Here is a 27,519-nt window from a genome sequence, read left to right as displayed (position 1 = left end):
GAATGGGCAAGACAAACTATTTAAGGGCCTTTGAACGGGGTATGGTAGTTGGTGCCAGACGCACGGTTTGTGTCAAGAACTGCAACACTACTGGATTTTTCACGCTCATCAGTTTCCCATGTGTATCAAGAATGGTCCACCACCCAAAGGACATCCAGCCAACCAGACACAACTTTGGGAAGCATTGGAGTCAACATGGGCCAGCATCCCTGTGGAACGCCTTCAATACCTTGTAGAGTCCAAGCCGAAGATTTAAAACTCTTCTGAGGGCAGGTGTTCCTAATATTTGGTGTACTCGGTGTATATTCCATACAGTATAGGCTATATCAATCGTCGATCAGCTATAACATCAAAACAACAACTAAAACGATATAACCGAGCCTTTTTGTCAGAAATAACCAAATAAATCCCTTTTATATAGATTGGCGTAGGGCTGCAACATTTACGCCATGTTGTGTGTTTGTCTTTTGAGCTCAATCTCACGTGCGATTGAATTTGTATGGAGTTGTAACAACAGCAAATCTTTTTCGATGTATAATTTATGGCGAGGTTGCTGTTTATAGCGAGCTGCGTTTATTCAGTACTGTCACACACGTGTAGCAGCTACTTCCTCGCTCTCCTGCTGAAGTTGACATTCTGGCGCTTACTGGCTGCTATATATAGCACTCATCGCCGTGCTGTTACTATTCCCAGCGTTGTACATGAGGGGGCGGGCGTTGCTTTTCTTTCGTAAAAGGAAGAATACAACGTTTTTGTTCACAATGGATGCATTTCTCCGTGTAGGTACGTTCTTGTCCTGGTGTCTGTTTCGTTTGCATAGCAAACTGTTGCATCAATAAGTTAATCACTTATGTATCAATCACTGGGAATCAAGTAATTATCTGTATGCCGCTATCCCATGGCGCTGAATGGTATAAAATCCCCTCTCAGTCCTTGTAAAACCATGGCGAGGTCTTATTAAAAAATACATGTATCTGGAGCCTTAAAACATAAGGATATTCAAGTTTCCCTCTAATCAGTGACCCGCTAACCACTCCATGTATTTGATGTATTCCAGAGCTAGCACACCTGATTCAACTTGTCAAGCAAGCCCTTGACTAGGTAGCTGGTTCAGGTGAGTTTGTTCAGGACTACAACAACATTTCCCGAGAAGAGATTTGGGGACCACTGCTGTAAGGATAAAGACTTGGTTTCGAAATGAGATAGCGGTTTTTTTTTTTGGGGGGGGTTGGTACACGACCAGGACTGTATCCATAAAGCGGTTCAGAGTATGAGTGCTGATCTGGGATCAGGTCCACGTTGTCCATGCAATCTTATTCATTGTGATGTAAAAGCCCAAAACACGTCCTAGATCTACTTTGATATGCTAGATACATACAACCCCAGGTAGCCAGAGTGGGGAGCAATAGGCTCTATCAGGGTTCTAGTATACACTACCACCATCAATAGTCACATATGTAAACCATTTATTGAATGCTCATTGAGTTTCATGTTTTCTTGTTGTTGAATCACCTAGTTCTCCTGCTCAAGTCGACTACTCACTGAGGAACCGTTTCAACGCTCAGTCTTTCTGATGTTTATTCTTCTAATCTATTCCTGGTGCTGCTGCTACACGCTCCACCTCCACTTCCTGGTTATTTTCGGCAGTGTGTGTTTTGGTGTCAGGCTCCGCGGATGGTGGGTTTGGGAAATACCTGTTCACGATAAATCAGGGGGGAGGTTTAGCTAAGAACATGTCACCCCCTACTGCATGGGAAGGAGAAATGCATGCATATACGGATGTTAGTAGATACATAAAGTGCTGTGAAAAAGTATTTGCCCCTTTCTAATTTAGCATTTTTTCTTCTAAATACTAAATGTTATCAGATTTTCAACACCCAATGGCCCTATGGGGAAAAGGTAATTGCCCCCATACACTCGACATTGGGTAAAGTGTCATGAAATGTCATGTAATATTTTAAATTGTATATAAGTGTCTTAATGTTACTGGACTCCAGGAATAGTAGCTGCTGCCATGGCAACAACTAATGGGGATCTTTAATAAATACAAAAATACAAAAAACTGGTTGTGCCACCTTTAGCTGCAATGACTCCAACCAAATGCTTCCAGTAATTGTTGATCAGTCTCTCACATCGCTGTGGAGGAATATAGGCCCACTCTTGCATCCAGAACTCATGGTTCCTTCTATTCTTTACTGCCTCAGGACCTGGATGACTGGCCTTAATAGGAGATAAACATCATTACCATTATCACACCAGCCTCCCTTTGGACCCCCATAATCACACCAGCCTCCCTCTGGACCCCCCCATAATCACACCAGCCTCCCTCTGGACCCCCATAATCACACCAGCCTCCCCTGGAACCCCCATAATCACACCAGCCTCCCTCTGGACCCCCATAATCACACCAGCCTCCCTCTGGACCCCCCATAATCACACCAGCCTCCCTCTGGACCCCCCATAATCACACCAGCCTCCCTCTGGACCCCCCCCATAATCACACCAGCCTCCCTCTGGACCCCCATAATCACACCAGCCTCCCTCTGGACCCCCCATAATCACACCAGCCTCCCTCTGGACCCCCATAATCACACCAACCTCCCTCCGGACCCCACCGTAATCACACCAACCTCCCTCTGGACCCCACCCATAATCACACCAGCCTCCCTCTGGACCCCCATAATCACACCAGCCTCCCTCTGGACCCCCCATAATCACACCAGCCTCCCTCTGGACCCCCCCATAATCACACCAACCTCCCTCCGGACCCCACCGTAATCACACCAACCTCCCTCTGGACCCCACCATAATCACACCAACCTTCCTCTGGAACCCCCATAATCACAACAGCCTCCCTCTGGACCCCCCATAATCACACCAGCCTCCCTCTGGACCCCCATAATCACACCAACCTCCCTCTGGACCCCACCCATAATCACACCAGCCTCCCTCTGGACCCCCCCATAATCACACCAGCCTCCCTCTGGACCCCCCATAATCACACCAACCTCCCTCTGGACCCCCATAATCACACCAACCTCCCTCTGGACCCCCCATAATCACACCAACCTCCCTCCGGACCCCCCCCACCGTAATCACACCAACCTCCCTCTGGACCCCACCATAATCACACCAACCTTCCTCTGGAACCCCCATAATCACACCAGCCTCCCTCTGGACCCCCATAATCACACCAGCCTCCCTCTGGACCCCCCCATAATCACACCAGCCTCCCTCTGGAACCCCCATAATCACACCAGCCTCCCTCTGGACCCCCCCATAATCACACCAGCCTCCCTCTGGACCCCCCATAATCACACCAGCCTCCCTCTGGACCCCCCATAATCACACCAGCCTCCCTCTGGACCCCCATAATCACACCAGCCTCCCTCTGGACCCCCCATAATCACACCAGCCTCCCTCTGGACCCCCCCATAATCACACCAGCCTCCCTCTGGAACCCCCCCATAATCACACCAGCCTCCCTCTGGACCCCCCCCATAATCACACCAGCCTCCCTCTGGACCCCCATAATCACACCAGCCTCCCTCTGGACCCCCCACCATAATCACACCAACCTCCCTCTGGACCCCACCGTAATCACACCAACCTCCCTCTGGACCCCACCATAATCACACCAACCTCCCTCTGGACCCCACCGTAATCACACCAACCTCCCTCTGGAACCCCTGTAATCACACCAGCCTCCCTCTGGACCCCCCACCATAATCACACCAACCTCCCTCTGGACCCCACCGTAATCACACCAACCTCCCTCTGGACCCCCCTGTAATCACACCAGCCTCCCCCCCCCCCATAATCACACCAACCTCCCTCCGGAGACACCATAATCACACCACCTCCCTCTGGACCCCCATAATCACACCAGCCTCCCTCTGGACCCCCCCCATAATCACACCAGCCTCCCTCTGGACCCCCCATAATCACACCAACCTCCCTCCGGAGACACCATAATCACACCAACCTCCCTCTGGACCCCCCTGTAATCACACCAGCCTCCCCCATAATCACACCAACCTCCCTCCGGAGACACCATAATCACACCACCTCCCTCTGGACCCCCCCATAATCACACCAGCCTCCCTCTGGACCCCCCATAATCACACCAGCCTCCCTCTGGAGCCCGGCCTGAGACAAATGCATACTCATCCAATCAGCTACACACCCCTCTTTTGCCATCCATGTCATGGTAGTCATGTTGACCTCAATAGGTCACCATAGTCCCAAGCCCTAATCATTTAATAAGATGTATTCACTTATCTCAGATCTACAGTTCATTAGAGCCATGTTATGGGAATGTCAGCCAAGGTGGTTTATGATGTTCTGACTCCCAAGAACAATTGTTACATTCTGGGTTGAAGAGAAAGGTATTCTCTCGACCTGACAAGCAGGGCCATGTTCAATGGGCCGCAACGTTTAATAGAAGATAAACTGTTAAGTGTCATTATGGTGGCTCCAGAGAGTGGTTGTGTTGTGGACATGTGTTATTATGGTTCAGAGGGATGTTGTGGACATGTAGTGTGATTTCAAATGGTCACCCTCATATAGATCACAAAACATAAGAAAACATACCTTATAGAATGCTGAAGAATGGTAAGCATAGTTTGGGGAAAATGTGATGTTCTATTTACACCGTTGTAAAAAGGAATAAAACATTTCACGAATTGAGTGCGTCCCAAGTCTCAAAGCTTCTCATACACGGATATAATGCATTCTGCAATGCAAAGAGAATCAAAAAACTTTAAATTATTATTGCAGGAGTTCAGGGGCAGGGGGGGACAAAATACTGGTCTGTGTTGCCCTCTAGTGGAGGATTTCAGGGTCTATTTGAATACATTTAGAGTGCCGATCTAGGAGCAGCATAGCATTTTATATCATAATGAATAAGATTAGGTTGACAGAGGGGAGACCTGATCCTGGATCAGCACAGCTACTCTGAGATACTTTATAAAAATGGGCCCAATTGTTCAATGTCAAAAGGCCAACAGCAGCCCGGATGTTGATGGCCGCAGCCCGGATGTTGATGGCCGCAGCCCGGATGGAACCCTATACCTTCCTACTTAATGGGGAAGAGATGCACCCTTGCTACTACAATCAACGTTACCCAATAAGAAATAACCGCAGACTAGAAATCTATTACAATTACCATTACTCAATAACAAATAACCACAGACTAGAAATCTATGAACGCTTAAAGAGTATCCTGTGTGTGTGTATTGTGAGAACAAATTCATAATTTACTTTCAGATTGATATCATTATTGTAAATTATGAGTTTGACCTTAAGCTCCTCCTCAGGCTAATTGATCTAAACCTCGTCCTCAGGCTAATTGATCTAAACCTCGTCCTCAGGCTAGTTGATCTAAACCTCGTCCTCAGGCTAATTGATCTAAACCTCGTCCTCAGGCTAATTGATCTAAACCTCGTCCTCAGGCTAATTGATCTGGTCCTCAGGCTAATTGATACAGCATGTAAAAGAGAGAGCTAGCTGGCGGCCAACACTCGTTTGATTTCAATCACAAGGAAGTTCTTCATTCAGGAGGCTATGATTGATAATATAATACATTTGATAAAGTCATTAGCTCAATTGAGAAATCTAAACCATAGAAACCACACCTTGACAATATGAACACAATAAACCACCTTGGTATTGATGTTCATCAGTTCGTTGTCGGGCATTTCCTACAAGTCGTCTTCTGCTTCACTGAAAAACGAACTATTCAGATAAAGAGGTGAGGAATTGACACTACCACCCGATTCGGAAATATGAGGGAGAGAAAGAACCGCCCCCCTCCTCCAACACACGTGTCCCCACATGCAGACCTGTAGCTCCCACTGTGAGCGCGTGTCGAACCGAGCCAGCATGTGTGCGATGCGTGAGCAAGAGAGTCGGCACTCCATCCGGGTGTGTAAAATAAAAGAGCTTTCTTAACAAGGCAGCCGCTATTTTTAGCTCCTTCAATTATTGGGCGCCAGATTCTACTCTCCCTACTTCAAAGCAGTTCTCCCCACTCAGTCCCGACGCTGGGGGAGCTGGAGGGAAAGAAAGAAGGGGTGATGCAGGAATAGAGACAGGATATATCCCAAATGGTACCCTATTCCCTGTACAGAACACTACTTCTGACCACTATGTAGGGAACTGGGTGTCATTTGGGAGACAAAAGAGGGGGGGGAAAAAGAGCACCAAGCAAACCTGACAGGAGAAGAGATGGGGGGGGGATATAAAATGTGGATCCCAGATAGCGGGACCTTAGCTAAAATTAGCTCTCCCTTCCTCCCCTCTCCAGTTGATGAAAGGGCCTGAGCCAGGACTAAACAGAGGGGGAGAGGGAAGGTGAAAAGTGGAGGGGAGGAGTCCAGGACAGACTGAGAGGGAGGGAGGGAGTGATGAGGAGAGAAGCATACAGGTGTCTATGCTGCCCTTTTCCACTTGTCCTTCTATCACTTTGGGTTTAAAAAGACCCACATCGCTCTCTGACCACACACACACAAATGCAAACGATTACTTACAATCTATATAGCGGTCATGTTTTCCTGACATAACACACAACGACTGGACTACCATATATTCTGCTAGTCTTTTTGTTGCTGTAAGATTCTGTTCACTCTTCTCAACAAGCCCTTGGAGAGGCCCTGCTATATTTTGTTCGGTCTAGACCTCTCCAACAGCTGCCATGTGTTCGGTCTAGGCCTCTCCAACAGCTGCCATGTGTTCGTTGGAGGCCTCTCCAACAGCTGCCATGTGTTCGGTCTAGGCCTCTCCAACAGCTGCCATGTGTTCGTTGGAGGCCTCTCCAACAGCTGCCATGTGTTCGTTGGAGGCCTCTCCAACAGCTGCCATGTGTTCGGTCTAGACCTCTCCAACAGCTGCCATGTGTTCGTTGGAGGCCTCTCCAACAGCTGCCATGTGTTCGGTCTAGACCTCTCCAACAGCTGCCATGTATTCGTTGGAGGCCTCTCCAACAGCTGCCATGTGTTTGTTGGAGGCCTCTCCAACAGCTGCCATGTGTTTGTTGGAGGCCTCTCCAACAGCTGCCATGTGTTCATTGGAGGCCTCTCCAACAGCTGCCATGTGTTCATTGGAGGCCTCTCCAACAGCTGCCATGTGTTCATTGGAGGCCTCTCCAACAGCTGCCATGTGTTCATTGGAGGCCTCTCCAACAGCTGCCATGTGTTCATTGGAGGCCTCTCCAACAGCTGCCATGTGTTCATTGGAGGCCTCTCCAACAGCTGCCATGTGTTCGGTCTAGGCCTCTCCAACAGCTGCCATGTGTTCGTTGGAGGCCTCTCCAACAGCTGCCATGTGTTCGGTCTAGGCCTCTCCAACAGCTGCCATGTGTTCGTTGGAGGCCTCTCCAACAGCTGCCATGTGTTCGTTGGAGGCCTCTCCAACAGCTGCCATGTGTTCGTTGGAGGCCTCTCCAACAGCTGCCATGTGTTCGGTCTAGACCTCTCCAACAGCTGCCATGTATTCGTTGGAGGCCTCTCCAACAGCTGCCATGTGTTTGTTGGAGGCCTCTCCAACAGCTGCCATGTGTTTGTTGGAGGCCTCTCCAACAGCTGCCATGTGTTCATTGGAGGCCTCTCCAACAGCTGCCATGTGTTTGTTGGAGGCCTCTCCAACAGCTGCCATGTGTTCATTGGAGGCCTCTCCAACAGCTGCCATGTGTTCGTTGGAGGCCTCTCCAACAGCTGCCATGTGTTCATTGGAGGCCCCTCCAACAGCTGCCATGTGTTCATTGGAGGCCTCTCCAACAGCTGCCATGTGTTCATTGGAGGCCCCTCCAACAGCTGCCATGTGTTTGTTGGAGGCCTCTCCAACAGCTGCCATGTGTTTGTTGGAGGCCTCTCCAACAGCTGCCATGTGTTCATTGGAGGCCTCTCCAACAGCTGCCATGTGTTTGTTGGAGGCCTCTCCAACAGCTGCCATGTGTTCATTGGAGGCCTCTCCAACAGCTGCCATGTGTTCGTTGGAGGCCTCTCCAACAGCTGCCATGTGTTCATTGGAGGCCTCTCCAACAGCTGCCATGTGTTCGTTGGAGGCCCCTCCAACAGCTGCCATGTGTTCGTTGGAGGCCTCTCCAACAGCTGCCATGTGTTCGTTGGAGGCCTCTCCAACAGCTACCATGTGTTCGTTGGAGGCCTCTCCAACAGCTGCCATGTGTTCGTTGGAGGCCTCTCCAACAGCTGCCATGTGTTCATTGGAGGCCTCTCCAACAGCTGCCATGTGTTCATTGGAGGCCTCTCCAACAGCTGCCATGTGTTCATTGGAGGCCTCTCCAACAGCTGCCATGTGTTCATTGGAGGCCTCTCCAACAGCTGCCATGTGTTCATTGGAGGCCTCTCCAACAGCTGCCATGTGTTCATTGGAGGCCTCTCCAACAGCCGTTTCATGTCTTCCTCTGCAAGTTTCCATTTCCACCTTGCTGCTGTCATTCTCTCCAAGCCTGGATAGATTAGAGTTGGTCAAATAGATGTCAAAAAGCAGATATTGTTTTTGCTTTGAAGCTAACCCCAACCTTAACCCATTACGTTAATTCTCCTAACCTGCTACGAAAAGTCAATTCTGACATACTTTGTATACTATAGTATCTAGTCAAAACCCTGTCCAAGGTGCTGAAGAAAAGGGTTAGGGGGCAGCTTGAGGCTTCAGAATCATCAGCAACCTAAGCACAAATGTTCGTGTCACCTTTAGATATAAAAGGTCACCAGTAATATTTTAGCTAGGAAAATGAAATACATTTAACACAATATTATTAAATCTCTATAGAAACCATGTCAAGCCATTCCTTCCTGTGGTGCTGAGGGTGAAAGGGAGTACTTCACTGCTGAATTCCACTGCTGTGGAACTGAGCGGATTGGTTAGGTGTTAGCAATATGTTAATATTTCTACCCAGCAAATCACATGGCAGGACGAAGCAATCCACCATAACATGAATATATATTAATTCCGCTCAGATCCACAGGAAACAGTGGGATGTAATTTCCTTCAAGATACCTCACTCTTCCTTTGACAGCAAGGTCACTTGGGCTTCAGAAAACACCAGTTCTTTTACAAAAAAAAAGTTAAATCAAATCAAATGAACAAATCCTAGCAAAGTGAAGCTCAATACAAGCTAAAACAGGGGGTTGTGTTCAGTTGGTCTTTTTTTTTGTAGCAACAATTAATAACAGTAGATATCAAACACCACATATGTCCCAAATACCACAAGCTTGGAGGTATGTTTGCTCCCGCGTGTGGAGGGGTGCGGCATTCAGAACAGCACAGGTTGCGTTCAAATCAACAGTTGCTATGTTTCCTTCAACCTGAATGCACCCCAGGAGTCGGTTTTGTCTTTTGCATTGATTGACTATATAGACGATACACCACCAACTATAAAGCAGAGAACCTACAACACAGGTCAACTTCTGTATACTGCATAGTGAGGAAAAGCTTTGAAGGACCATTTGGTAGAAAAATACTCAAATAAATCGATCATGTATACCAATCAGATTTGATTTCCTTTTTTTAATCCAAAAGTTTTAAATAACACGGGGAGAAATATTTAATAAAAAAATAATAAAAGCATGCAAAACATGAATGGAAAACTCAAATTGAGACTCTAAACTCATTTAAATTTCGTAGAAAAGTTACTTGGGAGTTAATTAAAATTGAACTCCCATGTCCTAAATCTGCCTTGGCTGATTCAAAAGACACCCAATGTTCAATAAAATAAATTGACTTTAATAATCATCTATTCGGCGTCACACAGCCTGTTTTGCAGAGGAAATAATCAAGTTTTTCCTACTACCTAAAAATTCAGAATACATTGGTTTTCAATGTAATTGTCTTATTTTAACAAAGGTTTTACACAAACAAAAGGGCATGGTGGTGGAGACATCAATACAAGTTTGATTAAAAAAAAAAAATTCAGATGAAAACATTTGGATTCATACAAAGTAGTGAAGAGAGAAGACCAATCCAAATCCAAGCTCCATGTTTTTTTAAGAAATAAAAAGAGAATGTATTTGTCAACAGTTTATAAAACTTTTTTTTCTGACAAAAATATCAAATCAGGTACAACTTGTCAGTCTCTGGTTCCACAAAAATACTAATAAAAAACTAAAACCACAAGGATCTACTTGAACAATCGCTTCACCAGGCAAAAGTGTGAGGGTGGAAATGTCAGGTAGGAAAGTCCAAATCCCAGTCTCCTTGAAGTGGATTTACTCTGAGGGCAGGAAACGACAAAAAAAAAACTACTTCCTTTGCACAGGTGTTTGGAGGCGGAGGAAAAATAACAAGTGGACACAGGTTGAGGAGCGGTGGTCATGGAGGCCCCTTGGTTACGGCAGGGATCCTGATGTGCTGCAGTTCAGTGTGTGTAGTGTGTGTGTGATGGTGGACTCAGTAGATTCGGCCTCTGCCCCTGCCTCCGAATCCTCTTCCCCGGCCGCCCCTGAAGCCTCCGCGCTGCTCTGGAATCACAAGACGGGCACAACAGACAGGGGATCAGTATGAACAATCATAAGGGCCAGGAGATTTTCCTGAATTTTAGACCTGGCCAGGAATAACCTCTGGGCTTTATTTTGAAGGCATCCAACAGCCTATAAAAGGAAAAACTAACAGTGTTACTTCATGTGTTTCATAGCTCAAAAGGATCGTAATATGGAGACATTCCCTCCCATTCAGTTGCAGATTTCTCAACTGCTCACATGAAACAGAGGGCTCAGCTTGAAAACAATGGTTGATTTGGGTTAATTAAGCAGTAAGGCACCTCAGGTTTGTGGTATATGGCCAAAATACCACAGCTAAGGGCTGTGTCCAGGCACTCCGCATTAAGTACAAAAATATGTTTTGTCATACCTGTGGTATACGGTCTGTTATACCACGGCTGTCAGCCAATCAGCATTCAGGCCTCAAAGGACCCAGTTTATAACTATCCTATGAACACGGTACATTCTAGCATCAAATCATTAGCATGTGCACCTCGGTCACTCAAGTAACCAGAAAGGGTGTACGTGGCACAATACACGGTGGAAGTGAACAATATCCAACACACACATTAGAGAGGCTCAGTCGGCCCCCAAAACATGACCACAGTTCAGTCAGTACATCATCTCACCCAGAGTGACTAAGTTACACCAAGAGCATTCTACTTACGTAGAAGAGACAAAATGTCAGATAATATGAGAAAAAAAACACATGTCTGCGCAACGTCTGTCTTCCACCCGGTGCCCCTAAAACCCAGCTATGGCTCAGTGTGCCACCCTCGCCGCCCTCACCGTTACAGAAGTTGCCGATGGTGGCGCTGTACTTGCCACTGGGGGGGTTGTAGATCTGCCGTGCGTCCCTCCGGGGCAGGGGGGGGAACAACTGCTTCTTCATGGTACTGCCTGCACCCATATCCTCCCCGGACGGGCGCTTCAGACTGTGGTGGGCAAAGAGGGCAAAGGTCACAGTGTTATGACCCCAGGTGACCTGATCGAATGGTGTTTTAAATCTGAAGATTTGCCACTAACAAGTTGCTAGTGTCCCTGTATAATGCATTACAAATCCATTCATCAGTCATTGATATGGGCAGGTCCGTTGAGATGAGACTGAATCCCATGAATGAACATTACACTCCCAATTTACAAAACAAGACGGCCTGGCACTGAACTCCCCCTGACGGACTACTTTTGGAGATCTGAAAACATCTGACCCATTTAGATTTTTGACAGCGTAATGCATCTTTAAGACTGTTAAAGAACACCTCGTCAGAAACCCGATATTCTGGGTCACCAGATTCCCCGTGACAACATTGAAAGAGGCTTACGCTACAGCCTCAGCCTTCTGGACAGGCTTCCAGGACAGTGTGACTGTGCTCTTGTACGACGGCGGGTTGTGGAAGAGATCCTGCAAAGAAAGGGAAAAGTAATGAGAATGTCAGTTAGTGTTTCAGGGTCGACCGAGTGCGTTTCAGGGTCGACCGAGTGCGTTTCAGGGTCGACCGAGTGCGTTTCAGGGTCGACCGAGTGCGTTTCAGGGTCGACCGAGTGCGTTTCAGGGTCGACCGAGTGCGTTTCAGGGTCGACCGAGTGCGTTTCAGGGTCGACCGAGTGCGTTTCAGGGTCGACCGAGTGCGTTTCAGGGTCGACCGAGTGCGTTTCAGGGTCGACCGAGTGCGTTTCAGGGTCGACCGAGTGTTTCGAACGCCTCACCTTGATCAGAACGTTGATGTTGTTGGTGATTTTCAGAGCCACCACTTTGATCTTGTTCTGAGATGGAAAGACAATATAACCATCAGGGAATACTCACAATAGAAAACGGTCTACAGCGCTTCATTGAAATCAGAACAACTGTGAGGCTTGTCAAGAAGAAACAAAACTAGTGACTTCTCATTGGAGACCAAAACAACAGCCATGATACATAGCTACCTCTTCGGTCTTCAGTGCGTCTCCAGTCTTGCCTTGCAGGGCAACTCGCAGCTGGCGAATGTACACCTGCAGCCCTCTGGCGAAGTACTGTAATCTGGAGGCAGGAGAGAAATAACAAACTTGGGTTTATACACCTTTCAAACCAAGACATTTTTCCTCGACATCTTCAGCATCCCACCAACTTTTAGTTATATATTTCCGCCAACCGACCTAGTAATGATCTCGGGAAAGTTCTGCGTACGGCCGAGTATGAACCGTAGACGTAATGCTGAGGCGGTATTGGCACGCTCTTGGTGGTTGCTAGGCAGCTAACTACTATCATCCTGGCAGTTGTAAACTTTGCGAGGCATGTCACTTCAACCATCTCGTAGCGTTGCCCACCACACGCACTGTTGTTTCCTCAACCACAACTGGATGGATCCATAAAGACTTAGTGGGAATAAATATCACTGAATGACAAAGAAAATATGGAAATGCAATTGAAGGCATCAAATTGTTGCTTACTGAAACTCCCAAAGTCATTCAATTGTTATAAACTATTCAAAGCATTAACCTAACTGTGTGGAGTCACTATTTCAGCACCGTTTCACACTGTTTTGAGACAAACGTTAATATTCTTTGATTTTCACCAAATCTCTGCCATTTGGATATTGGTTAGGCTGTGGAAATGTTAGCTAAATTGAGGTGAGTGCTGGTCACGATTATCTTGTCCAGTTGGCTCATTATTTTGCATTGATCAGAACATTTTGCCAGCATGTTATGTAGTTCAACTTCTTCGAGATAGGGGGCGATCTTAATTTTTGGATAAAAAACGTTCCCGTTTTAAACAAGATATTTTGTCACGAAAAGATGTGACTATGCATGTAATTGACAGCTTAGGAAAGAAAAAACTCTGATGTTTCAAAACGGCAAAGATATTATCTGTGCGTGCCCCAGAACTAATGCTACAGGCGAAACCAAGATGAAATTTCATACAGGAAATGGTCCAGATTTTGAATGCCCTGTGTTTCAATGTCTCCTTATATGGCTGTGAATGCGCCAGGAATGAGCCTGCACTTTCTGTCGTTTCCTCAAGGTTTCTGCAGCATTGTGACGTATTTGTAGGCATATCATTGGAAGATTGACCATAAGAGACTACATTTACCAGGTGTCCGCCCGGTGTCCTCCGTCGAAATTATTGCATAATCTCCAGGTCCATGCGCATTACATTTTCTTCAGAAGACAAACCAAACTGCCACGAATGATTTATCGTCGATAGACATGTGAAAAACACCTTGAGGATAGATTCTAAACAACGTTTGCCATGTTTCTGTCGATATTATGGAGTTAATTTGGAAAAAAGTTTGCGTTGTAATGACTTAATTTTCGGGTTTTTTCTTACCCAAACGTGATGAACAAAACAGAGCGCTTTGGATAAAAGCGTCTGCTAAATGGCATATAATAATCACTAGTTAAAGAAACATGGTTGATGATATTACTAGATATTATCTAGCGTGTCCTGCGTTGCATATAATCTGACTGAGCATACAAGCATACAACTATCTGACTGAGCGGTGGTAGGCAGCAGCAGCAGGCTCATAAGCATTCACTCAAACAGCACCTTTGTGCGTTTTGCCAGCAGCTCTTCGTTGTGCGTCAAGCATTGCGCTGTTTATGACTTCAAGCCTATCAACTCCCGAGATTAGGCTGGTGTAACCGATGTGAAATGGCTAGCTAGTTAGCGGGGTGCGCGCTAATAGCGTTTCAAACGTCACTCGCTCTGAGACTTGGAGTAGTTGTTCCCCTTGCTCTGCATGGGTAACGCTGCTTCGAGGGTGGCTGTTGTTGATGTGTTCCTGGTTCGAGCCCAGGTAGGAGCGAGGAGAGGGACGGGAGCTATACTGTTACACTGGCAATACTAAAGTGCCTATAAGAACATCCAACAGTCAAAGGTATATGAAATACAAATGGTAGAGAGAAATGGTCCTATAATTCCTATAATAACTACAACCTAAAGCTTCTTACCTGGGAATATTGAAGACTCATGTTAAAAGGAACCACCAGCTTTCATATGTTCTCATGTTCTGAGCAAGGAACTTAAACGTTAGTTTTCTTACATAGCACATATTGCACTTTTACTTTCTTCTCCAACACTTTGTTTTTGCATTATTTAAACCAAATTGAACAAGTTTCATTATTTATTTGAGGCTAAATGGATTTTATTGATGTATTATATTAAGTTAAAATAAGTGTTCATTCAGTATTGTTGTAATTGTCATTATTAAAAATAAATAACATTTTAAAAATTACCCCCCCCCCCCCAAAATTGCCCGATTAATCGGTATCGTCTTTTTGGAGTCCTCCAATAATCGGCATCGGCGTTAAAAAAAAATCATAATCGGTCGACCTCTTATTCTAATCTTTTGAAAATACATGATTCGTTTTGTGTTTTAGGACCTGCCAAAAACAATCTAATAGTGGATTTCTTTGTGATGGGTGTATATTCCAACGGATTCATTCAAATAAGACGCCCACCCACATCTACTCCCACACTGGACGGACTGTCGAAAGACTTATCCAGGAAGGAATGTGGTCAACACAGGACTTTATGAACTAGGTAGACTGATAGAAATTAAACAGAAGTGTGGTCAAAACGCAGGTGACTGATGAAAATGGGGACCAAAATAAATGTAAATGCCACAACACTTTTCAAAAAGACAAGCGAACGTTGCCTAAAAACATTACGGGGCTAACCCTCCTCTACCTGATCTTGAAGTCTTTTAGGCGCTCTGCATTGATCTTGTCAATGAGGAAATCGGGGAGCTTTTTGCCCAGCTGGTGGAAGCTGAAGAGGAGACACTCCACGTAGCTGAACTGCAGCTTGGGCTCGTCGCTCAGTGTGTTCTCTCCGTTCTCACCCTCCGCCTCTGGAGGCAGCGGCATGAACTCCTAGACACAGGGAGGAAGGGTGGACCAGTCAGCCTTCTACCGGTCCGGACCAGTCAGCCATAACCAACATCAGCCTCGTACCATGGCACGGTCTGTTTGGTCCATTGGCCTTTTACCAGTCTGATAAAACAGACCGTTACATAAGCTGGTCCAAAATCAACAACTAGATATAACAATATGCAGTCTGGTGAAAACTCTCCGAAACCCATTAGAAGGTACCAGAGAGATACCAGTATGGTGAAAGCACTCCTAACCCCATTAGAAGGTACCAGAGAGATACCAGTATGGTGAAAACTCTCCTAAACCCATTAGAAGGTACCAGAGAGATACCAGTATGGTGAAAACTCTCCGAAACCCATTAGAAGGTACCAGAGAGATACCAGTATGGTGAAAGCACTCCGAACCCCATTAGAAGGTACCAGAGAGATACCAGTATGGTGAAAGCACTCCTAACCCCATTAGAAGGTACCAGAGAGATACCAGTATGGTGAAAGCACTCCGAACCCCATTAGAAGGTACCAGAGAGATACCAGTATGGTGAAAGCACTCCTAACCCCATTAGAAGGTACCAGAGAGATACCAGTATGGTGAAAGCACTCCTAACCCCATTAGAAGGTACCAGAGAGATACCAGTATGGTGAAAGCACTCCTAATCCCATTAGAAGGTACCAGAGAGATACCAGTATGGTGAAAGCACTCCTAACCCCATTAGAAGGTACCAGAGAGATACCAGTATGGTGAAAGCACTCCTAATCCCATTAGAAGGTACCAGAGAGATACCAGTATGGTGAAAGCACTCCTAACCCCATTAGAAGGTACCAGAGAGATACCAGTATGGTGAAAGCACTCCTAACCCCATTAGAAGGTACCAGAGAGATACCAGTATGGTGAAAGCACTCCTAACCCCATTAGAAGGTACCAGAGAGATACCAGTATGGTGAAAGCACTCCTAACCCCATTAGAAGGTACCAGAGAGATACCAGTATGGTGAAAGCACTCCTAACCCCATTAGAAGGTACCAGAGAGATACCAGTATGGTGAAAGCACTCCTAACCCCATTAGAAGGTACCAGAGAGATACCAGTATGGTGAAAGCACTCCTAAACCCATTAGAAGGCTGAACTGCGCTTTACTTACCAGCAGCTTCTCAAACAGCATGGTGAGGTTGGTCTCCACCTTCTCCATGTCTCCACAGAATGGACTCATCTCAGCAAGCAGCTTCAACACCTACACACACACACCACATATCAATGCTATTGTCCCCGGCATGTTGGAGCCAACATGGAGGACTAGTTGCCTGAACTTTGTACGGTTGGTACAGGGGAGGGTGGTAACTGACCTCCAGCTGAATGTCCAGCTCTGCCACAGGACTGGTCAGGGAGCTGAGGTTGGGCAGGACGTGGTCACAGAAGTAAGTGACGAAGCGGGTGGAATGGACATTTTTCTGGAAGCGTAAAAATAATGAGTTTCAAGTTCAAGAAGTTCAAGTTCATTTGTCTCTGAGGAACATTTGTTTTCGGGGGAGGTCAGAAGCTTGAACAAACACGCATAAGTAAAAAATGAGACGTAAAGGCAAAAACACAATTAGCATTTTGCAAACAATTACAGTGTGTGTGTATGGTGATAGTAAGTTTTGTAAAACAACATTTCCCCCAGTGTGTTTGGTGATACCGTGTGTGTTTTGAGTGGGAGATAAGCAGTTGCTTCAGTTGGTAAGAGTGTGGCATTAGCAAAGCCAAGGTCGCAGGTTCAAGTCCCACAGGGGACACACAAAAATGACTATGAACTCACTGTACCGGAAGACACTAAGTGGAGTATAGTATGTTAGAATGTCTGCGTGTCACTCTCAGAGAAGAGGTGGAGTATATTATTATGGCCTGTGTGTGTGTTATAGTGTGTGTGTGTGTGTATCACTCACAGAGAAGAGGGGCAGGGCTTGGCGCGTGCACTGCAGCAGGCGGTCCACAGTGTCGGGGTCAGCGGGGTTCAGGGCCTGCTCCAGAAAGGCCTGCTCCACCACCAGCTCCACCAGCTGCTGCCGCCCACTCATCGTCTGCAGGCCCTTCAGCACCATCAGGATCCGCATCAGCAGCACAAACTCTTCCCCAGTCACGTCCTCCAGCACCTGGGGTTGGAACAGGGTCAACGTGGGACACAGGGTCAACGTGGGACACAGGGTCAACAGGGTCAACGGGACACAGGGTCAACGTGGGACACAGGGTCAACGTGGGACACAGCGCTGGGTCGTGTTCAGTAGGCACCAAACAGAAGAAAACTGACTGGGAGGGACTACCAGGATTTTCCCAACATGAAAGTAATTTTTTGCTTTCAAGACGTTTTGCTACGATGTGCTCTAATGAAAATAACCCAGGAGTCACCGTGACCCACGGGTCACCAGTTACAATATATCCTACCTCCAACTAGGTGACAGATCCATCCTACAGAGCTCTTGTATTCAGTTTGTCAATTAATAATAATGAAAACAAATTCTAATCTATCCAAGCCCTCTCACAAAGAGCTCTACTAACCAGCCCCAAGCAGTGAGTTAGTTCACCACACGGATCGTTGCTACTAGAGCAGAGTGCTATGGAACAGACCTTCTTTGTCTCGGTGAAGATGTAGTCCTCCACCTCCTTGGTCATGGCGTCCTCAGGCATGGTCTTCAGTTTGATGGAGAGGAACTTGATGGCCCTCTCCCTTACTATGTCCTCCCCTTGCAGGATCTGAGAGAACAGACCTCCTAGTGTAGCTGAGACAGAATAGAGAAATGCAGGACATAAAGAGGCTATGCAGAAGTCCTGCCTCTGGGAGGGAGGGGGGGGCTCGAGGCAAAGAAAAGGGTATTATAACCATGTTATGCTCACCTCAACTAACTAGGACTACCTACTAACTAGGACTATCCACTAACTAGGATGGTTAATTAGATGTTTAACTATTCCGGTGCCCATTTCACCCATTCATTTGGGATTAAGGCCTGCTACATGTTTACTAATGCGTTGTTTCAGAGTTCTACACAATAGACGGCATGGAATACAGTCAGGGATGAAAACACCTGGAAAAAAACACATTTATTTTGAACTACTCTTTTCTTTTTAGAGCATTGCACGAATACAAGAGCACGAGGCAGGGCGCCCTGCCTTTTCACTAGTGTATACAAGAGCACGAGGCAGGGCGCCCTGCCTTCTCACTAGTGTATACAAGAGCACGAGGCAGGGCGCCCTGCCTTCTCACTAGTGTATACAAGAGCACGAGGCAGGGCGCCCTGCCTTCTCACTAGTGTATACAAGAGCACGAGGCAGGGCGCCCTGCCTTTTCACTAGTGTATACAAGAGCACGAGGCAGGGCGCCCTGCCTTTTCACTAGTGTATACAAGAGCACGAGGCAGGGCGCCCTGCCTTTTCACTAGTGTATACAAGAGCACGAGGCAGGGCGCCCTGCCTTTTCACTAGTGTATACAAGAGCACGAGGCAGGGCGCCCTGCCTTTTCACTAGTGTATACAAGAGCACGAGGCAGGGCGCCCTGCCTTTTCACTAGTGTATACAAGAGCACGAGGCAGGGCGCCCTGCCTTTTCACTAGTGTATACAAGAGCACGAGGCAGGGCGCCCTGCCTTTTCACTAGTGTATACAAGAGCACGAGGCAGGGCGCCCTGCCTTTTCACTAGTGTATACAAGAGCACGAGGCAGGGCGCCCTGCCTTTTCACGAGGCAGGGCGCCCTAGTGTATACAAGAGCACGAGGCAGGGCGCCCTGCCTTTTCACTAGTGTATACAAGAGCACGAGGCAGGGCGCCCTGCCTTTTCACTAGTGTATACAAGAGCACGCAGGCAGGGCGCGCCCTGCCTTTTCACTAGTGTATACAAGAGCACGAGGCAGGGCGCCCTGCCTTTTCACTAGTGTATACAAGAGCACGAGGCAGGGCGCCCTGCCTTTTCACTAGTGTATACAAGAGCACGAGGCAGGGCGCCCTGCCTTTTCACTAGTGTATACAAGAGCACGAGGCAGGGCGCCCTGCCTTTTCACTAGTGTATACAAGAGCACGAGGCAGGGCGCCCTGCCTTTTCACTAGTGTATACAAGAGCACGAGGCAGGGCGCCCTGCCTTTTCACTAGTGTATACAAGAGCACGAGGCAGGGCGCCCTGCCTTTTCACTAGTGTATACAAGAGCACGAGGCAGGGCGCCCTGCCTTCTCACTAGTGTATACAAGAGCACGAGGCACTGCATCCTGCCTGTTGACTCGTGAAGTTGTCCGTCATCTCACAATTGAAAACCTACCCATACATGAGATAAAAAATATATATAATTGAAATGTTGAAGAAAAAAAATGGACACCTACCCTTCGCGTCCATCTTGAAGATGGAGACCAGAGCTGTGTTCACTTGGTTGAATTCGGCCGAATCTTCTGTAAACAACAACGTAGAAGAGAGTATAAATATTAGTCCAACAGCATCCCAGACGGGACTTATCTCCTATTGACACCGACCCAAACACCATGGTATACATAATGTCCACTCCCAGGAGAGTACAAACATTTCCCCTCTACAGGGCACATGCTACATAGGTTTGATACAAGGTACGAGTGTTGCTCGGTATACCGGTAACGTTCCCATGGTAATTGTACATTACAAAAACATCCCAATACCAACAGTTTTAGAATAACGCAGTAACGTTTCATATGATGCTACCGATTATTTTCAGCCCTACCGATCTAAAGACCTGCTTGCACTTGTTATAAAATGTTAATAAATTCAGTTGAATTCAAGCCACTGGTATGCGCCTGCTTCCCTCCCTCCGTCCACCCCTCACTCGCCTCGTCCACCCCTCACTCGCCTCGTCCACCCCTCACTCGCCTCGTCCTCTCCCTCCGTCCACCCCTTACTCGCCTCCTCCTCTCCCTCCGTCCACCCCTCACTCGCGTCCTCCTCTCCCTCCGTCCACCCCTCACTCGCCGCCTCCCTCCTCTCCCTCCGTCCACCCCTCACTCGCCGCCTCCTCTCCCTCCGTCCACCCTCACTCGTTAATGCGCCTGCTTCCCTCCCTCTGTAAACCCTCACTCGCCGCCTCCTCCTCCTCCTCTCCCTCGCCTCCTCCTCTCCCTCCGTCCACCCCTCCTTCGCCTCCTCCTCCCCCTCCCTCTCCGCCTCCCTCCCTCCACCCGTCCACCCCCTCCTCCTCTCCCTCCGTCCACCCCTTACTCGCCTCCTCCTCTCCCTCCGTCCACCCTCACTCGCCGCCTCCTCCCTCTCCCCGCCTCCTCCTCTCCCTCCGTCCACCCCTCCTTCGCCTCCTCCGTCCCCCCCTCCCTCCACCCGTCCACCCTCACTCGCGCCTCCTCCTCCTCCCTCCGTCCCTCCCTCACTCGCCTCCTCCCTCTCCTCTCCCTCTGTCCACCCTCACTCGCTCCTCCTCCCCTCCCTCCGTCCACCCCTCACTCGCGTCCTCCTCTCCCTCTCGTCCACCCCTCACCCCCCTCTCAGTCCACCCCCTCCCTCCGTCCACCCCTCCCTGTCCCCCTCCCTCGCCTCCCTCTCCCTGTCCACCCCCTCCCTCACCTCCCTCTCCCTGTCCACCCTCTCCCTCACCTCTCTCTCTGTCCACCCCTCACTCGCCCCCTCTCTGTCCACCCCTCACTCGCCTCCCCTCTCTCTGTCTACCCATCCCTCTCTCCCCCTCTCTGTCCACCCCTCCTCGCATCTCTCTCTCTGTGCACCCCTCCCTCGCTCTCTCTATCTGTCCACCCCCCCCCCCCTCTCTCTGTCCACCCCCCGCCCCCTCTCTCTGTCCACCCCCTCCCGCCCCCTCTCTCTCCACCCCTCCCGCCCCCTCTCTCTGTCCACTCCTCCATCGCCCCCCTCTCTGTCCACCCCCTCCCTCGCATCTCTCTCTGTGCACCCTCCCTCGCCTCTCTCTATCTGTCCACCCCCCCGCCCCCCTCTCTGTCCACCCCCCGCCCCCTCTCTCTGTCCACCCCTCCCCCCCTCTCTCTCCACCCCTCCCGCCCCCCTCTCTGTCCACTCCTCCATCGCCCCCCTCTCTGTCCACCCCTCCTCGCCTCTCTCTCTGTCCACCCTCCTGCCCCCCTCCCTCTGTCTCTCCCCTCTGTCCCCTCTCCATCCCTCGCCCCGCCCCTCTCTCCCTCCTCCCCCCTCCCTCTCTCCGTCCCTCGCCCCCTCCGTCCACCCCTCCTCGCCCCCCTCCGTCCACCCCTCCCTCTCTCTGTCCACCCCCTCTCCCTGTCCACCCCCTCCACCCTCTCTGTCCACCCCTCCCTGTCTCTCGCCTCCCCTCCCCAACCTCTCTCCGTCCCCCGCCGCCCTCTCTCTGTCCACCCTCCATCGCCCGTCCCCCCACGCCTCCGTCCTCCCCACCCTCTCCCTCTCTCGCCTCTCTCTCTCCGTCCACCCCATTACTCTCTCTCTGCATCCACCCTCCTCGCGCTCGCGTCCACCCTCGCTCTCTCTGCATCCACCCTCGCTCGCGTCCACCCTCGCTCTCTCTGCATCACATTACCATTTAAGTCATTTAGCAGACGTCCACCCTCGCTCGCGTCCACCCCTCGCTCGCGTCCACCCCTCGCTCGCGTCCACCCCTCGCTCGCGTCCACCCCTCGCTCGCCTCCTCTCTCTCAATGACAGTGCACCAAAAGGCATCCTGAGGAGATTGGGATACATTTTTGTAAAAAAAAAAAATGACAACACATCACAACACTACATTAAGAGAGACATAAGACAACAACATAGCATGGCAGCAACACATGACAACATAGCATGGCAGCAACACATGACAACATAGCATGGCAGCAACACATGACAACATAGCATGGCAGCAACACATGACAACATAGCATGGCAGCAACACATGACAACATAGCATGGCAGCAACACATGACAACATAGCATGGCAGCAACACATGACAACATAGCATGGCAGCAACACATGACAACATAGCATGGCAGCAACACATGACAACATAGCATGGCAGCAACACATGACAACATAGCATGGCAGCAACACAACATGGCAGCGGCACAAAACATGGTACAAACATTGGGCACGGACAACAGCACAAAGGGAAAGAAGGTAGAGACAACAATGCATCACTGCAGTCCTTGAGTCCTCTTATATTTGTTACATCGGAGTAGCACGGGCAAAGTTGATACATTATATAATTTCATTGCCTGTTATAACTATGGGCACAGGCCCGTCTGAGTAGACTGCAAGTTCGCTGTAACGCAGCCTCCCGAGTGCCAGAGAGGGTAAACTGAGCACAAGTTCGCTGTAACGCAGCCTCCCGAGTGCCAGAGAGGGTAAACTGAGCACAAGTTCACTGTAACGCAGCCTCCCGAGTGCCAGAGAGGGTAAACTGAGCACAAGTTCGCTGTAACGCAGCCTCCCGAGTGCCAGAGAGGGTAAACTGAGCACAAGTTCACTGTAACGCAGCCTCCCGAGTGCCAGAGAGGGTAAACTGAGCACAAGTTCGCTGTAACGCAGCCTCCCGAGTGCCAGAGAGGGTAAACTGAGCACAAGTTCGCTGTAACGCAGCCTCCCGAGTGCCAGAGAGGGTAAACTGAGCACAAGTTCGCTGTAACGCAGCCTCCCGAGTGCCAGAGGGTCAACTGAGCACAAGTTCGCTGTAACGCAGCCTCCCGAGTGCCAGAGAGGGTCAAATGAGCACAAGTTCGCTGTAACGAAGCCTCCCGAGTGCCAGAGAGGGTAAACTGAGCACAAGTTCGCTGTAACGCAGCCTCCCGAGTGCCAGAGAGGGTCAAATGAGCACAAGTTCGCTGTAACGAAGCCTCCCGAGTGCCAGAGAGGGTAAACTGAGCACAAGCCTAAACGGGTAAAATGATGACCCATATTACCAGAGATATCTTTTTTTCTTTCTGAAAAAGATTCCTTTCTGACAGTTTTATCCCCCTATTATAAATGTATTTCAAATTATTTCCTCCTTGCACTGTCTGTTATGCATCTTTTTATTAACATTTTTTTCTTCTTTTAAAAAAAAAAAAATCAAGAATATTTGAAGTATTATTTTCTAAAATACTTGTGTTTTGACTTAGAATACACGGACAACTACAAATACTTAGGTGTCTGGTTAGACTGTAAACTCTCCTTCCAGACCCATATCAAACATCACCAATCCAAAGTTAAATCTAGAATTGGCTTCCTATTTCGCAACAAAGCATCCTTCACTCATGCTGCCAAACATACCCTTGTAAAACTGACCATCCTACCAATCCTCGACTTTGACGATGTCATTTACAAAATAGCCTCCAATACCCTACTCAACAAATTGGATGCAGTCTATCACAGTGCAATCCGTTTTGTCACCAAAGCCCCATATACTACCCACCATTGCGACCTGTACACTCTCGTTGGCTGGCCCCCGCTTCATACTCGTCGCCAAACCCACTGGCTCCATGTCATCTACAAAACCCTGCTAGGTAAAGTCCCCCCTTATCTCAGCTCGCTGGTCACCATAGCATCTCCCACCTGTAGCACATGCTCCAGCAGGTATATCTCTCTAGACACCCCCAAAACCAATTATTTCTTTAGCCGCCTCTCCTTCCAGTTATCTGCTGCCAATGACTGGAACGAACTACAAAAATCTCTGAAACTAGAAACACTCTCCCTCACTAGCTTTAAGCACCAACTGTCAGAGCAGCTCACAGATTACTGCACCTGTACATAGCCCACCTATAAATTAGCCCAAACAACTACCTCTTTCCCAACTGTATTTAATTAATTTATTTATTTTGCTCCTTTGCACCCCATTATTTTTATTTCTACTTTGCACATTCTTCCATTGCAAAACTACCATTCCAGTGTTTTACTTGCTATATTGTATTTACTTTGCCACCATGGCCTTTTTTGCCTTTACCTCCCTTCTCACCTCATTTGCTCACATTGTATATAGACTTGTTTATACTGTATTATTGACTGTATGTTTGTTTTACTCCATGTGTAACTCTGTGTCGTTGTATCTGTCGAACTGCTTTGCTTTATCTTGGCCAGGTCACAATTGTAAATGAGAACTTGTTCTCAACTTGCCTACCTGGTTAAATAAAGGTGAAATAAATAAATAAATTCCGTTTGGTGCCTAACATTTTAAAAGTTGGGAGCAGTGTATTTATGAGAGAGACGGAAACAGAGTGTGATGAAGGGAGGGAGATGTGTGTTTGTGGGAGAGAGAGTAGTGTGTGTTTATGGGAGAGAGAGTAGTGTGTGTTTATGGGAGAGAGAGTAGTGTGTGTTTATGGGAGAGAGAGTAGTGTGTGTTTATGGGAGAGAGAGTAGTGTGTGTTTATGGGAGAGAGAGTAGTGTGTGTTTATGGGAGAGAGAGTAGTGTGTGTTTATGGGAGAGAGAGTAGTGTGTGTTTATGGGAGAGAGAGTAGTGTGTGTTTATGGGAGAGAGAGTAGTGTGTGTTTATGGGAGAGAGAGTAGTGTGTGTTTGTGGGAGAGAGAGTAGTGTGTGTTTGTGGGAGAGAGAGTAGTGTGTGTTTATGGGAGAGAGAGTAGTGTGTGTGTTTATGAAGGATTAGATGTGTGTTAAATAAGTGAGGAATAAAGAAGGTTTCATGCAGTATTTCCCCTTACTGCCATAATGACATGCAGATCATTATTCATGTATATTCCACTAGGTCACTCCCCCGTATGTGGTAAAAGCGATACTTGGCCTGGTATCAAAATTTAAATGTTTGTATCACAACAACACCAAGTCACATGTGAAAATGTCTAGGAGGGTTAGCTTAAGAGTACTGTACCCGTCTGGAGAAGCTGGGTGAGGATATCTGCTACCCTGACGATGTTCTCCCCGGCTGCGAAGCGGGGGAGCTCTTTGATGGCCTGCCTCCGAATCTACAGGAGGAAAGACGAAGAACCAACAACCGGTAAGCAACAGAGCAGTAGGACTACTGTAACCAGGCATTAGATATACAGCTACTCATTTAAAATGATTGGTTAAAATATAACTTTCTTCTCCATTCTGCACAATGGAATTACCCAAATGGATATGATAGTGCCACTGGGATAAAATCCTTACCGAGACGTCTTCATCCTCACACAGGTCAAGCTGAGCGTTGATTGCTGCATCCGCCAGCTCTGGGAAACTGCTGAAGAATTTGGGAATGAACTGTGCTGCCAAGCGCTTCTCTTTAGGACCGCCTTTCACGCCATCAAGGATCACCTGATAGGCATCTTTGTGCTGGAGGACAGATCCAAACAATTTGATACATTAACAAGTTTGTAATATCAGGACATCACTGTCAAACATGAATGCAAAAGCTTCCAGTTTAGTGTTGGTCAAAATACTGATTAGACTAGAGATAAGACTTCTGCCCAACAAGCATGTTATACCTGAATCCCTTGGCATTATACTAGCAAGTTGTCAGTAGTAGTAGCTACCTAGCTAACAACACTATAGTAAGAGAGCGCCTTTCATTTTTACATTGTAAATCTAACCAGCATGACAAGTTAAGTCATGCCATGGCTCAATTACTTTTTTTCAGGAGCTGTGCAAGGCAATCAATAACCCATCTTAGACAATTAACGTTAGTTAGCTATCCGCTATTTAGCTAGTGGGATAGGGGTCAGGTCAAATCAATTGGCTAGCATGAAGCTAGCTAGCGGTCTGTGTTCTGTTTTGACTTCGCTAAGCCAACTTAAATGTATTACAAAACATCGTCAAGTAACTAACTAGGTACCTTGCTTGCTATGAATGTAAATTAGTTCCATGAGTTACATGGAAAGCTACACACGCCGGGTAAATCAAGTGAAACAGGATTAGCTATCAAGTTAGGCCCATTTTAGCTTGCTAGCAAGCTAACGTTAGTTTAACATGAGATGCTAACTAGCTAGTTACTATACTTAACCAATGTGTGTGGTTCGGCCTAACTTTCACCTCTGGCTTCCACTGCTGTAACTTATTTGAAGAATTAAAAAAAATGGCGCTATTCTGGAAGATACTTCAATTACTTAGATAAGTAGTCATCCATCTCCTGCATACCTGGCTCAGATCCTCCGGCTTGGCATCAGCAAGAATCCCATAGTTACGATACAGCTCCTCGATAGTGACCGCCATCAGAGTGCGTCCAACTGCGTGTTGTCGAGATGAGAATACAAACAATATTCCACCGATATGACTTTAAATTCTTCCCTTTGAGTCCAGAATTTCTCCAAAAACATATACAATATTACGTGATGTGTATTGGACAAGGGGATGGGGGGGAGGAAATTTCTAGAACGCTGCGAATGAAACCCGGTTGTCCGCTCCAACAATGTACACGACGAGCCTTGCTACGAAAATTTGTATCAGGAAGTACATTAGTGCGCATGCGCTTCCTTCAGGGACGCACACCAACGTTCTGGAACGCGCGGACAAGATTCCTCATCTTCGTCTTCCCAACAATACAGTAATTTACACTGTCCGAGTGAAGTTATATATTTGATAACAGTGATGGCAAACGCACATCCTATACATAAAATAAGGGACAATGGACCTTTCGGACCAACTCGAGCGCATCCAAAAGCTTGTCTAACATCAACTTCATGCAAAAATGTTCAGTGGTGGAAAAAAGTACCCAATTGCTACACTTTCAAATGTATTATTATTAAGACGACTCAAGTAAAATTGAAAAGTCACCGAGTAAAATACCAATTGAGTAAAAGTCTCAAAGTACAGTATTTGGTATTAAATATACTTATAAAAGAAAACTATAATTTCAAATGTCTTATATGAAGCAAACCAGATTATTTATTTATATATAAACAATGTATGATTAGCCATGGGGCACTCCAACACTCAAGACATAATTTACAAACGAAGCACTTGTGTTTAGTGAGCCCACCAAATCAGAAACAGTAGCGAGGACCCGCATTCTCTTGATAAGTGCATGAATTTGACAATTTTCCTGTTCTGCTAAGCATTCGGGAATTTTACGAGTAAGTCTGAGTGTCAGGGAAAAGTTATGGGAGTAAAGAGTACATATTTTCTTTAGGACTGTAGTAGAGTAAAACTAAAAGTTGTCAAATCTAAATAGTAAATTACAGATACAAAAACGACTTAAGTAGTACTCCAAAGTATTTTTTACGTATTTACTTTACACCACTGAAAATGGTTTAATCCATGTTGTTTCAATACACAAACCAAAAATCAACCGGAAGGCAATGGA

At 47.5% G+C, this 27,519-nt stretch overlaps 1 protein-coding gene and 1 long non-coding RNA gene across 3 annotated transcripts; one reads left to right on the top strand and one right to left on the bottom strand.

Moving 5' to 3' along the window:
• The first annotated feature begins 549 nt into the window (after nucleotides 1–549).
• Nucleotides 550–2,271, top strand: LOC118374276 (uncharacterized). 2 transcript variants are annotated; one of them, XR_008081607.1, is made up of 4 exons: nucleotides 550–783; nucleotides 1,058–1,114; nucleotides 1,517–1,899; nucleotides 2,205–2,271. It is a non-coding gene; the product is annotated as an uncharacterized LOC118374276 (long non-coding RNA). The 2 variants fall into 2 exon arrangements; XR_004823573.2 differs by having other exon boundaries at nucleotides 557–783; nucleotides 1,517–2,264.
• Nucleotides 2,272–9,508: 7,237 nt separating this feature from the next.
• On the bottom strand, nucleotides 9,509–26,673 carry LOC127912083 (apoptosis inhibitor 5-like). Its single transcript, XM_052480768.1, has 14 exons — nucleotides 26,355–26,673; nucleotides 25,392–25,553; nucleotides 25,114–25,207; nucleotides 19,683–19,748; nucleotides 17,944–18,095; nucleotides 17,265–17,471; nucleotides 16,686–16,790; nucleotides 16,484–16,573; nucleotides 15,163–15,347; nucleotides 12,420–12,513; nucleotides 12,204–12,260; nucleotides 11,819–11,898; nucleotides 11,286–11,431; nucleotides 9,509–10,478 (listed from the first exon to the last, which is right to left on the bottom strand). The coding sequence occupies exons 1-14, from the start codon at nucleotides 26,427–26,429 to the stop codon at nucleotides 10,408–10,410; spliced, it is 1,584 nt and encodes a 527-aa protein (XP_052336728.1). The 5' UTR covers nucleotides 26,430–26,673; the 3' UTR covers nucleotides 9,509–10,407.
• Between the last annotated feature and the right edge of the window lie 846 nt (nucleotides 26,674–27,519).

Source organism: Oncorhynchus keta, chromosome 26, assembly GCF_023373465.1.
Source record: "Oncorhynchus keta strain PuntledgeMale-10-30-2019 chromosome 26, Oket_V2, whole genome shotgun sequence".
NCBI lineage: Eukaryota > Metazoa > Chordata > Actinopteri > Salmoniformes > Salmonidae > Oncorhynchus > Oncorhynchus keta.
The sequence above is the reverse complement of the archived record's forward strand: the minus strand, read 5'-3'. Positions and strand labels throughout refer to the sequence as shown.

What these genes read in the sequence shown, in the direction of transcription:
- LOC127912083 (XM_052480768.1), bottom strand. Translation starts at nt 26,429, where the DNA reads ATGGCGGTCACTATCGAGGAGCTGTATCGTAACTATGGGATTCTTGCT. An exon ending in CTTCAAGATGGACGCGAAGG is followed by an intron (nt 18,096 to 19,682) that starts GTAGGTGTCCAT and finishes ATTCTGTCTCAG; the next exon opens with CTACACTAGGAGGTCTGTTC. An exon ending in AGCTGGACATTCAGCTGGAG is followed by an intron (nt 16,574 to 16,685) that starts GTCAGTTACCAC and finishes GTGTGTGTGTAG; the next exon opens with GTGTTGAAGCTGCTTGCTGA.